General features: G+C 43.8%; 1 protein-coding gene across 4 annotated transcripts in view; it reads left to right on the forward strand.

Annotated features, from left to right (window-relative positions):
• Positions 1–10,909, forward strand: part of NUMB (NUMB, endocytic adaptor protein) — a 66,116-nt gene extending 55,207 nt beyond the window's left edge. For 2 of the 4 annotated variants that reach the window (XM_019519115.1, XM_019519116.1), the window contains 4 exons: positions 1,449–1,751; positions 4,971–5,120; positions 5,972–6,127; positions 8,961–10,909. In XM_019519115.1, coding sequence (XP_019374660.1) covers positions 1,449–1,751; positions 4,971–5,120; positions 5,972–6,127; positions 8,961–9,670 — 1,319 coding nt within the window. In that variant the 3' untranslated portion in view covers positions 9,671–10,909. The remainder of the gene's footprint in view (positions 1–1,448; positions 1,752–4,970; positions 5,121–5,971; positions 6,128–8,960) is intronic. The other 2 variants (XM_019519117.1, XM_019519118.1) reach the window with 1 other exon arrangement.
• The last annotated feature ends 4,900 nt before the right edge of the window (positions 10,910–15,809 follow it).

A 15,809-nucleotide genomic window follows, 5' to 3' on the forward strand; every position in this document is an offset into this window, starting at 1 on the left:
ACTGGAAACAGATGTCCTCTTCGGAGCACGATCAGCTGTCACACATTCTGGCATGGCACAGCTGACCCGATTCACTGACTGTCATGCCTCAGCCCCTCCTGGAGCTTGAAATGCCCAGTCCCAAGAGAAAAGGGCCCCGGATGCTATGCCCCAACACAGAGCCCAAGTCTGCAAGTGGGAAACCTCCTGCTTGCGGTGGCATCGCCTGGCACACATCTGCAATGCAGAGCGGGGAACTCCCAAGAGGGTATATGTGTGCTAGGGCCAACATGCTTTTCTTGCTGCCACACCCCAGGGGCAAACAGAGAGGGGAACCCCTATGGGAGTTCCCTTTCTATGCTTGCAGACATGTGCCACAGGAATGAGGTGCATCATGGCAGGAGAAGACATCAGCTGCAAAAAGGAGGCACAAATGATTACTAGGGTTGCTGCTGCAACAAAATTAAGGCACTTTTGGTACAACAAAGGACTAAGATGTCTAGTCTCTCAGCTTCTGTGCCACCATCAAAATTTTCATCACAGCACAAAGTCAACATCTAACTGGAGCCTTAGAGACGAGGAGGGAGAAACTTGGCTGTTGCACTCTGGTGGTAAGGGGTTAGAAGAGAGCTACGCTTCTGCAATGGGCAAGTAAAAAGGAGGAGGAAAAAATGTGATATCATCAGATCATGAGGTTGACCTGATTGATTCCTGAAGTGTATATATGTGGAATATTTTAGTTACCTAACCGCACTGTTCGGAAGACATAAAGAAAAATAAAAAAGTTAAACTAGGTTACAATATGTTAACATTAGTACGTGGTTGTCTAACACGACAAAACTGTTTGCGTGCATCTCTGTATGCATAATTTCACACACACAGACCCCCTCTACCTCTGTTCTTGTACATGACAGCTAAGAGCATACTATTTAAAAGAGAAACAGGATTTACTCACAGCCAAAATAATTAGGACAAAACATTACAGAAGAACACATTATGCCTTTTTACTCCTCTTAAACTTTTTCAATAACTATTTTTATTCTGTTTTTTACACCATGAAAGCCAATATCCCTGATCTACCCTTAGCACCAATGTCCTCACTATTTGCATATCATATGCCTTTCTTAAGCATTCCTACCCTACTTCTCTTAAATCTTTTTTTCAATCTTCTCCCCTCCCCTTTTTTTATTTTTTGAGACTTAAACTGAAATGAATTGCCACTGGTTTCAGAAACTTAATGTGTCACTGTGTAGCAGCTGAAGAATGCATGTTTTATAAGGTTGTGGCCCCTGAAAAGTGCCTGGCCTGACTTTTTGCTTTGGATGCTGGGTGTGTGCTAACAGTTGACATTGGTGAAACTCTCCTAGCTGTAGAGCTGTAATTGCAGCGTTCTCTTCTGAAAAGCATAGCGGTAATGGAGGAGTGTTAACAATGGCTTTACTTTACTAAACCTTTTCTTTTTCCCACAGCTGAAGCAGAAGTGAAAACAACAGCTGCTCCTGGAGCCACACCGAGCAATACCGTCCCATCCCCGGGCTCCCCGACCTCACCTACTGCTGATAGCGCTGTGCCTCTAGATAAAGAGATGAACAATCCCCATGCTATCCCACGGAGGCATGCACCTATAGAGCAGCTTGCCAGACAAGGCTCTTTCCGAGGTTTCCCTGCCCTTAGCCAGAAGATGTCTCCTTTTAAACGACAGCTGTCGTTGCGAATAAATGAGCTGCCTTCAACAGTGCAAAGAAAGACAGACTTCCCTATGAAAAACTCAGGTAAAAATAAATGGTGTCCTAAAGTACTCATCCTTCAGAAATGTGAGGGTGGGGAAACTTACTTTCACTCTCTCAACCCACTTACCTCTGGCTTTAAACAAGCACATCGCTCTGGTTTTTACTATATTGGTCCTTCCTACTTCACTTCAACCTCTTGCAAATGAAAAGTGCCGTCAGGTCAAGAAGGACTTTTTGTTGCCAGGAAGGGACTAGGGTCTTTGCAATACGACAAGCATTAGTGCAAGATGAGGAGAGTTGTTGTTCTCTGACTTCAGAAAGTCATTCAGAGTGCTGTTGTGTAGGTGCTGATGAAACAGGCAGCATTGTACCCTGAGTAATTACATCAGTACCTGAGCATGAAGGTAAGGGCCTCTTTGGAAATGTAAAAAACCTTAATCACTTTTGAACATTAAAGACCCTTTTCCACTTATTAGCTGAGGTGCCTCTGTCAAATTCTGCTGGAAGAAATTCTAACATGTTAGAACAGCTGTAAAACTGTAGCTTTCTCACTGAATGATCCCAAAAGAACTATAAAGTGATGATTATAAAGTGTAACAAAAAACCCAGAATCCTCTTAAATAATTTGTCCTGCAGGGCTGTCTGTGTTCTGATCATAAGAGTGTTTCTAGAAATCTGAAGCCTTAAGTAAACTACTGAATAAAGGCAAGAGTCATTGCTTGGATTGCCATTTCATCTCATTTGTTCTATGCTGTTACTTTTATTTGGAACCATCCTGCTTTAAGGTTAACTTTTGGTTTCACATCTGTTTAAAACACCTCATAGCCATTACTGTATCACAGTCATATTAAGACTTTGTTCTAATATTGTCCTGTTTTCTTAGTGCCTTTGCCACTCATCATCAGGTTAAACTGGTTTCTGAACAACATCCCAATAAAGCAGTGGCTAGGAGCGTATTTTATTTAAGTGGTATCCAGTTGATTAGCTTATACCCAACCCTTCTGAATCTTTTCATGTATTTTGTATTTGTGACCCTGGTGTGTCTTACATCATTTCCACGTGCTGGTAAATGGTTGATAACCAAAGGTACCTTTGGAGAACAGCATATGAGTAGGAAAAACAATTACTTCTGCACACTTTATCAGAAATGCCTTTTTTTTCCACATTTACACAGAAGAAAACTTACCCTGGCCTGGTCCTACAACAAAAGGGTATGTGTATCTACATGCAAGTCGAAGTAGTTTGCTTAAGAAAAACACAGTAAGCATATGTATATTAAGGGTGTGGCACAATGAATAAAAATGAGAAGAGCTGGTTGGAAATTTTTGATTGAAACTTTTGCAAGAAAATGCTGGTCAGATCACCCTGTTCAAGGGATTAGATAGTTGAGCTGAAGGTTATGTTGGGACAGGCTTTCTGAGCTACAGAGCAGAATTTCTGGTCAAAGTGCCCTCAAAAACCTCCCCTCTGTTTTAGCTGTGATGCAAGAAACCAAGATTCAAAGCAAGTCACTGGTTCTATAAATGAGCAAAGAAACTTCAGAAGGTCTCTGCTCTTTGTCCTGGTTAATGGGAAGGTTTGTTATATCTGTTTCAAGGGACAAGAAAACTGCTTCCCTTCCAGATCTAAGTGAGGTCCTGTAGCAAAATGGTAACGATGGCAATGTTAAATTATGCTGCATGATGTACGGTGCCAAGTCAGTATAAGAACTCAAAAAGCCTGAGGCTGAATCTATTCAATCTTTGCAGGTTAGTTTAAGCTGTGTAGATTGAACCGACAAGCAAGTGAACAGACTTATTTTTTTATTCCAGAAATGGAGCCACATGCCTGCAGGGGCTCAGGTGAGAAGCCAGAGGGCACTAAACCACACCTCCATGCTTGGCTTTGGCAGACATCTTGAGCCAAGGCTAGCCCGCCTACCCTGCCAGGCGGGGTTTGTGGGGGAGGTACAAAGCATCCTGGGATGCCAGGGGATTGTGAGTTAACTTGAATCTGGAGGGCATCTGGGACAGAAGTTCAATAAGGCGATTTAACCTAAATCAGTTAAGTCTGATATTACATCCATTCAAGTGAATCTTAAACCGATTTGGGCCATTTTGAACGTGATTTATATGCACTGACCTTCTGTTGTATTATCAATTTGAACTGGTTTCCAATCATTTATACTGGTTTATGTGTAATTTCTGTCCCTATCCTGTGAATGTCTGTCCCTTTCTTTGAATGTCTTGGGCTTTTAATTTTGAATCCCAAACTCCATAAAACGTGGGTTTGAATTGCCAAGAAGCGATGTTTGAGAAGTATGGGTCATCTTTTTCATTTTTTGAGAAGGTCCGTTCCATCGACTTTCCTTTCATAAGATATATTATATGAGTCCCTAGAAGGCAGCTGCATATAGCTCTTCTAGAAGCCTTATTAGCCACTGTGAGCTGTCGTCTTGTAGTTGTAACTTTGACCTTGTGTTAGGTACTTGAAACATATAATTTGAATAATTAAAGCAATCTTAAGCATTGTGGCCTAATGAAGAGCCAGGTGCCAGATGCTTTGTTGTTTTGACACACAAAATTATTACAGTCGAGTTGCATCTTACGCGTATTTAACTTACGCGAATTCAGCTATACGCGCTTGGCTGTTGGGGCTGGCTGGGGCACGACACGTAGTGCGACGCAACATGATGCTGCCTGCACGTGCCGGCATGGCTGGGGGGCGGCAGCTCGCTCACGCTCAGCTCGCTGCCCTGGCGCAACGACGCAGCGGAGGACGAGAGGGGTGAGGAGTGCAGCAGGAAGGGCGATTTCAGCTATACTCAATTTTTGCCTTGCGCGCTGACTTCAGCATGTAACCCCTGCATAAGATACAACTCCACTGTATGAAAGTTTCTTCCAAATTTACAATCATTATGCAAGCGCTTGCCTAATCTTAGACTAGAACTTGGGCAATGGGATGCTAAACATGGAGGGCTTCCACAAAAAGCGAGAGGTGCAGTGACTTGCTTCAAAACTAGAAATCAACTGTTCCTCCTCTCTGAAACAGAAAACTTGCAAAATGTGCTGGCTGTGTCTTTCCACCTCTGCTGGCAAGGGTCGATAGAGAATGGATTCGGAGAGCAGAAGACTTAATCTTGTATGCGTTTCCATATCAACAGCAGGAATATCGCTTGAGATTAAAATTGGGAACTTTTTCTCTTGAGCTACAGATGCTTGAGGGACACAGAAATAATTTTACTTAACTTTAAAGCTAATCTGTGGTTTTTTACTTTTGCAGTCCCGGAGGTGGAAGGGGAAGTGGACAGCATTAGCTCCCTGTGTTCCCAGATTACCAACGCTTTCAGCACACCTTCAGAGGATCCTTTCTCTTCAGCGCCTATGACAAAACCGGTTACAGTAGTTGCACCACAGTCTCCTGCCTTTCAAGGTTTCTGACTTTTTTTTTCTTAGTTTGCTTGGATATGCTGGATGATGCTTGTATTTGTGACATTGCTTTTTAGTAGCATGCCATCATGTCTCGGCCTCTTATGCAACCATTATGTTATCTGTATTTGGAAGACATAACCTGCTTTATTCATCTCATATGCTTATAGGGCAGTTTATTTTGCATGTTTTGTTTTAATCTTAAATCCAGATGCCAGTCCCCAACACTATCTTCTGTAAAAGCAAGAGGCTTTGGCACAGCAGCTCTTAATATTCTGTGTTTTGTGCAGCCTTTAGCGTGGCATATCTGTTCACAAATCCAATGCAGCAAGTCCCTGGGCCTGAGCACCAGAACTGAAAGATGTATGAAAGACTAAATGTGACATTTTGACATGAGGTGGGAGCTATGTAATAGGCTCCTCTGACCTTAGGTTCCTCCTAACGGACATGTAAAAAGAGTCAATGGCATATTGTGAAGAGAGCCATGTTTGTTTAGGAAAATAAGTTTAGTTGTATTTGAATCTACAGTGAGGCTATTCTAGCTCTGTTTTGTTGTCGCATACATTTTGCAGAGCATCAGGTCTAATCTAACTTCGGCCTGTTTGAAACAATTTTTTCCCAACTTGAGCCTACCCATAAATCTGAGGCCACCATCCAACAACCTGGCTACCCAGGTTGGTTGGTACAACTGAAATAACTTGGATTTTTTTTTTGAAGAGTGACTAGCTTACACAGGCTTTGTTGTGTGTTTGTCTAAGTGTTTTGTGTTGGCAGGAGTGACAGCCCTCTAACATTCCAGTCACACGCATGCCTTGCATGAATTAACTGCACTGATGTTGTCTACTCCCATTTTAGTTAATGGCACTGCCTCTGCCTTCTTTGTGCTTGCTGCTAAACCATCTCAAGCTGCTGTAGTACCCACAGCTATGCCAGTTCGTGAAACCAATCCTTGGGCTCATGCCCCTGCTGCTCCTGCTGCTACTAATACTGGAGCTGCAGCCACAGTCTCTGGTAAGATCAGATGTAGATCCTCTGCATTGCTATAAGAACTTGAGGTCAAAGGTATGATTTGAGCTCCCGGGCCAGCTGCCGCTGTAACTTGTTGAAGCAGGGGAAAGACCATGAACAAAAGTTGGAAATTAGAAGGGGTTTTCCCAAGTGGGTTATGGGGTTTATAGATTGGACCATGAGAACTCTCATACCCATGTTAAAGAAAATCAGGCACTAAAATGCAAATTCTGAAGCAGAGTGCAAAAAGACTTCAGTACTTTGTTTCAGTATTTTTACCCAGTGCAAGTTATTCTTTATTTAGCTCCAGTGGGAATACAAGTTTGTCTGACACTTCAGAGAAATAAATGGAGTCTGCTGGTTGGGCATGCTAGTAGTTGAGGCCTTGTCTATTCAGGCAAGTTTTGGAGTATACACTAATGTATGGATTGAACTGAACAGCTGCACTGGATGTGGACACTGGTACAGTGAGGAGTGGCATTTTCATTATAGCTTGTGCTTGTTGGGAAGCAGTTAAAGCTAAACCCAAAAAGACTTGTACAGAGCAAGTGCCTCTGTGTGGTGTGGAAGGTCACGATACCTCTAATGGGAAAACTTCTTCCATGGAAACAAGCCCAGAATTCCTGCAGTGATTGTCTTCCATGCACCCCAAGTTTAATTTTGCCCCCCAAATAAGTGTGCTCACCTCTGCAACATTGCATTCAGGACTGGAAAAACCACAGATCCTGGGCTTCAGGTTCGCGCTTAATAGCTCGCGCGCAGTAGCAGTAGTAGGCTGATCTGTGGATAACAGTTTCTGTGCTTACTTCAGTCAGAGGCAGAGCTGATCAGAGGTGGTTGTCTTCTAATCCAGCAAAAAGCCCAGCAGTGTTTGAACTGTAGTTCTGCTCCTCTGCCTGGCTGGCTCCCTATTCCACCCTGGTCAGAAAGCTGGGGAGGATCTTTTGCAGGGATGAAGGAAAAGGGAGAATTAAAGATGGCAAAAAATGTAAAATTGTTGGGAGAGGAAAAATGGGGTGGATGGATAATTTGGGAGGAGAAAGGAGATGAGAAGGATTGAGGTAGAAAAATGTATTTTTAAGAGAAATGATTTAAAAGCAGATTGTCAGAGGAAAAATAAACTGAAATTTAAAGTATTGAACATTGCAGAAAAATTAGACAGAGGTTAACAGACTGAATTACGTAGGAAAAGTATAAGGAAAGAGTGGAGAAGGAAGACCAAAAGCAAGGGACTCGTAGTAAGTACAGTTTTTAAAAATTGTATTGACTATTGCAAATTGTTAAATTCACTTCCCTGCATGTGTGCGTGTATACAGGCAGCAGATAGTGTGCACGCTCCAATTCTGAATTGGAGTCTTGTGTGTGTAATGGTGATGAATGCCTTCCTGAATGCCTAGTCCCATCGCATACATCCTCCTCTAAAAAATCTTACAGTAATTTACAGGGCAAGGTACAGAAGTAGTGGCCTTCCTAGAGCACCTTCTTCTAGGTGTTGGGATTAGTAACAAGTCCAGATTCAGTGACAGCAACTTACTGGTAATTCAAAGGTCCTGGCCTCTGCTGGTAATGTCGAACAGCTTGACCTGTGACAGTCCTAGTGGCAGCGCATCATAGTTGGCATCTTTGCTGGCTTTCTCATCAGTACACCCAGGGATTGAATGGCTATAGAGGGATAACTGTCTTTTCACACCAGCTGTGATGGCAGTTCCTTTTAGTTTGGGTTTAATGGCTAGTGGAGGGACAACTCATACAGTTACCCATTATCATTCATATTCTCCAGAGCTTCCAGTCTTTTTACTCTTCACTAAAACTTAGAAAAAATCTGGAAAATAAGGGATACCAAAGAAGGCAAGTTGGAAGAACAGGATAAAGAGGTGGGAGGGGACTGTGGAATCCTGCTAGGTCAGTTTAAAAAACAATTAAAAGGTTCTTGTGATCCTCAGACCTTGCAGCTGTTCATTTTTAAGTCTGCTGGCCCAGACTGGCACATTCATAAGGTCACAAGCTCTTTTGCTCTTAACAGGGAAGTCTTAAATAATCCTTTATAAAGGCTAGAGCAGTTAGTTGTCAAGTCTACACACATAGGTAGGAAGAGGCGCTGGGGGCACTTTGCACTAAATTTGCCCATTTGTTGCACACGTTAGGTCTCTGTTGCGAGAGGATCTCTTGGGTCTGCCACTTACCTCCTGAATGGGAGCACAAGAGGCCGGTTCTTCTGAATAACACGTGTTCTGGAACTAGGGACATCGCTCCCACCCTTCACAGGCCTTCAGTTTGTCCCATAACCCATTTCCCAAGTGCCCCCTCCCAGGTTCAATGCAACAAAGCAGCACACAAGCCACTGGGGTGTTAAAAGGGGGCTAGCAGGACTTGTGTCCTCCTCTCAAGCTTTGGAGCCCCCACATCCCTGCCTGGGGGTGCTGCTGCCCCAGGGCTAGGCCTACTCCATGCCCCTGGGCTCCGGGAGCCCCTGCGTGGGCCTTGCCCCCCTTGCCTGAACCTACAGAGTAGGTTTAGATTAGACATTCGTAAGAACTACTTCACCGTCAGGGCGGCTGGGATCTGGCACCAACTTCCAAGGGAAGTGGTGCTGGCTCCTACCCTGGGGGTCTTTAAGAGGAGGCTTGATGCCTGCCTCGCTGGGATCATTTGAGCCCAGTTTTTCTCCTGCCGAGGTGGGGGGTCGGACTTGAAGATCTACAAGGTCCCTTCTGACCTGACTTCTATGATTCTGTGGCTGTTGTGTACATCTCTGGAGCCCAAACTAGCATTGATTAGAGGCTGAAGACCAAGACCGGCTCAAGTTTTAATGACTTCATCACATTTCCCTTCCCAGGTACTGAATGGAGCACCACCTCAGGCTCAGCCTCGCCAAGTCTCTTCCAGGCAAACCACAGGCGCACTCCCTCAGAGGCAGACCGCTGGCTGGAAGAGGTATCCAAGACTGTCAGAGCCCAGCAGCAACAGCAGCCACCCCCACCAGCCCCACAGCCATTATTACAGCCTCCCCCTGTGGCTTCCCAGCCAGCCCAGCCTTTTCCAGTGAACACCTTCATCGCACCTCAGCCTGTGCCAGTTGGTGTGGTACCACCAATGCAGCCGGCCTTTATACCTGCTCAGCCATATGCGGTAGCAAATGGAATGACCTATTCAGCTCCTAGTGTCCCTGTGGTTGGAATCACACCTTCCCAGATGGTAGCCAATGTTTTTGGCACTGCAAGTCATGCACCAGTGTCCCATCCCCATCAGTCACCAAGTCTTGTCAAACAGCAGACGTTCCCCCAGTATGAAACTAACAGTGCCACTGCCAGTCCTTTCCTGAAGCATCCTGCTCAGCACAACGGCTCTGCAGCTTTCAATGGAGTTGACACTGGGAAATGGGCCACAGAGGACAAGCATTCACAGCCTCCTGCAGCTGCCCAGCAGGTGGATCCATTTGAAGCACAGTGGGCAGCACTAGAAAGCAAGTCCAAGCAGCGCACTAACCCATCTCCAACTAACCCCTTCTCAAGCGATTTACAGAAGACATTTGAGATTGAACTTTAGGCAGTCCTGTGGGTTGGGCATATTGTGTCGGGATGGAGGGAGTGTAAAGGGAGCAGAGGGGACTCTTTCTGATCAGAACCCTCTTTTAATCCCAAAGGGTCCTGACAAATGCAAATGGGTGTAAAGCAGGAGCAATCATGGACAGGAAAAAACCCTACAGAAAATTTGTTATGCAGTCTTTAAAAAGGAATCATGAAAACAGCCTGCATGCATTCCCTCCTGGCTGGGAATGCTGACTAGCAGAGGAAACTCAACAGACCGACAGTGGGCGTTGAATCCTGAAACCTATTTGCAAGAACATCAAGTGATTTCGCATGAAGGAAAGCAAATGATCTACCACCTCCCTGTGCTGTATGCTAGCCTTTTCCCCTGGGGGAACGAGGGAAACATTTCTGAGGGGGGGAGGGAGAGGGGGAGCTGTCAACTGCTCAGCAAAAGCGGTGTTTGTGGAAACAAAGTCGAGCTTCCATTTTGAGTAACAGTCAATATTATATATATAAAGAATAAAATAAAGCCAAAATCTTTATTTTTTATGCATTTAGAATATTTTAAATAGTTCTGGATATTAAAAGCTGTATGAGTTGTAAGTAATCTTGCCAAAGGTTAAAAGGGGTTGGATGTAAGAAATTGTACATAAGATTGATTTATCTCTGATTCTTATTGTAAGTAATGTGGGGGGGGAAGGAGAGTGGGTCCCTAGCTTGTTCTTGTATCTGTTCATTGTAAGTAGCATATTGCAACAACAATCATGAGTCATGACCAATAAAGTCACTATTGTAGTTTTAAATGAGGGAAATTGAAGAGCAGTATTGTCATGGTTGGAAAACCATGGAGAAATTTTATTGTCTTTTTTTCTAATGGAATCAAACTAATTATTATATATAGTATGTATATTCTTTCATGTATTGCTGCAGTTTCCTTGTCTTAAATATCAGTTAACACTACTGTGACAACTTACTGTAACCATATCTACAACCTGGGGCCACCCGGGAACCCATTTTATTTCGTCTGTTCAATAGATTTTAGGGTTTTCTTAACTTTTGGGTTTTTATTTTTCCAACTGTTCGTGAAACCTCGTGGTTAGGGCTGCAGCTGTTCCAAGTTTCGCCTCTGGTGACTTGTGAAATCCATCTTGTTTTAACTTCTAAACTTTGGCCTTACAAGCAAATGTAAGTTATATATTTGTACTGATGATTTATAATCCGCTTTAACAGAAATAAATGTTGGTGGTAGAAGCTCTCTTAGTGCAGGTTTCGTGCTTTCCCCCTGCACAGTCCTCTTGTTTCTGCCTGTACTCACCTGAGAGTCCAGAAACCAGTTCAGTGCTTATGTAGAACAAAACATGGATTCTTTTAAAAACCATATTGCTTTTTCTGCATCTTGTACACAATATTACAAATTGCTCATTTGTAAGGAGACCAGGCACACATGACTCCCTCTGATTTCAGTTCAAGTGATCTGAAAATTGGAAATAGTGAACTTTTGGTTCAATCTTGCATTACTGATTTCCTTACATCTTTTGACAGACCTTTTTGAGCTGCTATTTTTTCTAAGTTTTTGTTTCATAAACTAGTGACTTCGCTAGCAAAGTGTGACTGTCTAGTCCATGTTCACTGTGTAGTCCAATCACAAACAAGCCACACCCCTTTTTGCAAAAAGCCAATCTTCTCATGAATCCAACTTGTCTATTTTGAAGAATGAGAAAAGCAGCTTAGGGCCTTTGCAGACTTTATGGGTTGGCAAATTCTGCACAGAGGTTGCCAGTTGGGTGCTCTCAGCTGGACAGGTGTAAACCTGTGAGCAGGTTTAAACTTGCCAGTAAGTGTAGAGCCAGGGATCACAATCTCGGGTCCCAAACACGCTACAGGAAGCAACTGGAATCTGATAGATCTTATTGGCCCTAAAAAGCCCATGTCCTGCCATGCATGTGTGGCACAGCAAGAGGTGCGATTGCTAGGATCAGGGATCAGAGCCCATTGCACCGTTAAATTAACATTTGCCAGTGGCCTTAGTCTGCTATAGTCATATGCTCATCTGTGGAGCACATGCTTCTGCCACATACTAAGCCTTTGCTTTTCTCCCTTTTTTCAAAACTGCATTTGCTCCTATTTAGGAACAGACACAAAGGCTCTAGTTGCACAGAGAAGTAGTCAAACCAGGCACTGCAGGTTTTTAGACTGGACGCACAACCTGAACCCTGCCCTGTGGGGGTGCTTACCTGTTCCCTGAGGATACTTGTGTAATGCCAACAGCTTCTGCAACAACTGGTGCATATGATATTAAACATGAGCTGACTTATTCGTCTCCAAATCTACCCCCTTTTGAGTGAGAGAACTGGGATCTTCCTGACCACTGCCCAGAATTCTCGCTTCATCCTATCAGTACAAAGAGCAGAAAGTAATCCACAAAGTGGCTCCATTATTAAGTAATAATAACAAGTTTCAGTAAATAGAAAAAAGTAGATAGAGGAAAGAGCTCTTTATTCCATTTTACAGTGTTGGTTGTTCCTTAAACCAGTGAAGCATGTCTCTCCTAAATGCAACAGGCTTATTTTGGGATTCATTTGAAACTTAACAGGCCAGTTGCTTTTCCTCTCCCAGACAGATGACTAGTAACTATACAGTAAAAATGTCATGCAGCTGAGTCCAATCTATCAACATGCCAGAGTCCCTTTGCACAAAAGCAGAGTGGAACTTACCTTCCTAATCCCTGTGATGCACAAATTGACTGAAAGCTGATTTTTTTTTTTTTTAAATACTATGCAGCACCGTTTTTATGAAGACACTCCTCAGTGCAACCTGTAGGCATGCGAGAGACCATAATTTCCTTTATGAGCACTCCCAGGCTTGACAGTGAACCACTGATAAATGCTCTGAGAATTGGGTTTTTTCTTTTTTTGGTCTGTGCCCTCACCGTATTACTTTCATCCTTCTCATTGCTTAATTTGCTGAGACTGCAATGTAGGATAGTCTTACTAGTTGAGCCAGATCCCACCCAATGCTTCCATATCAACTAAGCCAGTAGGGCTCAACCTTTTTGCCGAGTAGACTGGATGGGCAGTGCCCAGCCCATCCATGGGCAAGATCTGGCTGATGGGCCTAATCTGGTGCCCAGGCCAGCTTGGTAGAGCCCCATCCAGCTGTGCAGATGGGTACAAAGGCCAGCCCTCCCCTGTCCAGCTGTGTGTGTGGGAGGGGTGGGGGGTGGGAAGAGGACATGGCCCAACCCTAATCCAGCTGTGTGGAGGGAAGGAGGTATGGCCTGACCTGATTCAGCTGTGCAGGACAAAGGGGGCCTGGCCCAGCCCTAATCTCGCTCTTTGGGGGTGGGGGGACTATTAATGGTCACTGCACTCCTGCTACTAAATTTCCTGACCTGTGGGGAGCCCCATGGGCCAAATGAGTACCCTTAAACTAAGCTAGTCTCTTACAATAAAAGAAGGAAAGGAAACTGATTTCACATAACTGGGCCAAAACAAACCCATCATTTTCTCCTCTGGAGTTTTATAAATCTATCATCTAATAATTTTGCTCTGCTGAGCATCAGTGAGGCTGGCTGTAATTCATTACATCTTTCTTTTTCTTATGCTCTTATTCTCTAGGACCCTTCCTGTCATCTTATGAGTTCTCACATATAATCACTAAAGCATCAGAACTTGCTTCAGGTAGTTGTAAGTATGCTGTGGCAGTGATACACTACCATCACTGACTCAGGGGCTATGAGAGCAGTCAGTGCTAACCACAGCCACAATATCATATGTGTCCCCAGCATAATTATGGCAAATGTGTTCCAGTTGAAAAGAAAAAACCCTCAGTGTATTATGCTGGCATATTTCCAGCACTATAGTACTAATATACAGCTGTATGGATGCACTTTTTTGCAATGCAATGCATACATTTGTTTAAAAAAAACAATACACATTGCAATAGTTTCTGGAAGGGAAGAGGCTGAGAGGGATAAATTGAAGAGCTACTTCTGGTGGGGAACCTGCAGGCTGAGTATCGCTAGGTAAGTGCCACCAGCAGTCTGCAGGTTAGCAGGGCCAAACTCTTTTCTATATAGTCTGGTATTCTGTTATCCAGATCACTAGATCTGGCTTACCCTTCTTACATAGCTCTGTGATGAGTGCTGCTTAGGGTACTGAAGTGGAGTACAAATTGGTAGTAAAACCCTACCATCCCAATGAAAGCTTGGGCTTGCTTTTTTTTGTCTGGGGAGCAGGCCAGTCCTGAATAGCTTTTATTTGAGCCAGCCCATTTCATCTGACTGCTCCCCATTTTGTGTCTAACACTTTGGCCATTCCCACTTTACACTTTTGCTCTTCCCAGCCTCCTTAAGGTGGTCTCAGGTTTAGCTAAAAATAAAAATGTTGGCAATGTATGTAAGGACAAATGCATCCATCCCCTTCTTTAAACCAGTTTTTTATTCTTCACTTGTGCTCCTAGTTCCCTTGTGAAAATCAATTGCTTTGGTCACATTTTCCCTTCTGAATGAAAACGAAAAAAAAAAAAAAGCCTTCTCTGCCCCAGCCATCTGTAACTAAGCCTGAATTATTAGGTTAGTAATGCTAGTTTAGACTGCAGTCTGTGCCCAGGACTCATCATTCAGGATTTGCTTCAACTGATATTAATAAGTAGCAGACCAAAACCTAGTTTTATGCTAGCAAGCCTGGGCTTTAGCACCCCAAATACTATGGCAGCCCAGAGCATTGGAGAGTGAAGAGAAGAGAGAAGAAGAAAAAAAGCAGTGCATCATAGCCCAGCAATGCAGGATCCCTACTTCCATAACATGCCTCCAAGTCAAAATAACAGTTGTGTTGAAAATTGCTGCACTAGAAGTTATATCTGCAAGGAGAAAGTGCTCTACACAGAGCGCAGTATATGCTGTGAAGCCACATCTAGCATGCAGTAGCTTAGGAGGCTGTTCAGTTTGGGAATGTTATGTCATCCATGGACCTCTCTGCTTAACCAAGTCCCTGCATTACATCATCCCCATATTAACACCCATGATGGTTTCTCATCCAGAACCCGGGGTATACAAGAAATGTCACAGAACAACAAATGCTGCTCAGATGTATTTACTCTAGCTGCACTTCCGCATTTGTTGCCTTTTTATACTATGCTGACAGACTCACTCTCCTGCTCAGGCCACGTGGAAAGACAGTTTTTCCTAAAAGTTAAAAGATGGTAAAGCAGGTCAGCTGTTGGCTGGGAGTGTGCCATGTTGCTGGGGACTCAGTAAATAGTTAGTCTTTTCTCCAAGCCTAGTGCCAGCACTGCGCTGCTGCTGCTGCCGCTGTCATCTGCGATTGAAACCCTGCTCTTGTATCTCAATCTTTAAAATGCTGATGGGCCTTTTCAGAAGCATGGAAGCATTTAAGAGCTTGGGACCTGCTCAGAGTTCAGGACAACAGTTTCAGTTTTATCCACCTGAAGCTCTCTGACAGTGAGATGCAGAGACCATGTTCTTCACTTTCTGTCCCACGCTCTGGGGTTGCTCTTAGGGTTGCTCTGTGCTGTTAAAGCAGTAGCTGTATTTCACTCCAAAGTTGGCCATATTTTGGTGGCAGCCAGAATGATCCTGAGTACAGTTTTGTCTATTTAAGAAGCATAATGTTGTGATAAAAAAAGCTGTAGGACACTATTATCCCAGCCCTAAGGAAGCATTCAGAAGCTCATGGGATGAGTACACCCAAGTTTACAGGCAATATGCTCTTTTTCCTTGTGCAAAGTGCAGTCTGGCTTTCAGATGGGAAATACTCCATAGGCCTGTATGTATGCCTTGCTATCTGGTGTGCTGGCCGGATGATTCTGGACTTCCTTCAAAGGGCTTGCAGGCTGTGGTTTTAGGAGAGGTTTCTCTTACTTAAAGGGTTTCTCTCTCTTTCATGTTGCCTATGAGGCTTCTCTGAAGTAACAGGGTTCATGTGGTCTTCAGGTTTCTTTCACTTAGGATAGTCAGCAGCTGTTCTCAGATGAGAGAGACAGGTGTACTACATAGTAAAGTGCATGGGAAAACAAGGAGTTTGGAGCATAATTAGGAAGGTGTGCATTCTGCTACCTTTGTACAGTTACACCCAATACAGTTCATGAAGTCAGCAAAACAGCCTACTTGAGTAATGAACACTGCTGAGCCATAA

The sequence above is a fragment of the Gavialis gangeticus genome, unplaced genomic scaffold (genome assembly GCF_001723915.1).
Source record: "Gavialis gangeticus isolate Ggan-Ray unplaced genomic scaffold, GavGan_comp1, whole genome shotgun sequence".
In the NCBI taxonomy this organism is placed as follows: Eukaryota; Metazoa; Chordata; order Crocodylia; family Gavialidae; genus Gavialis; species Gavialis gangeticus.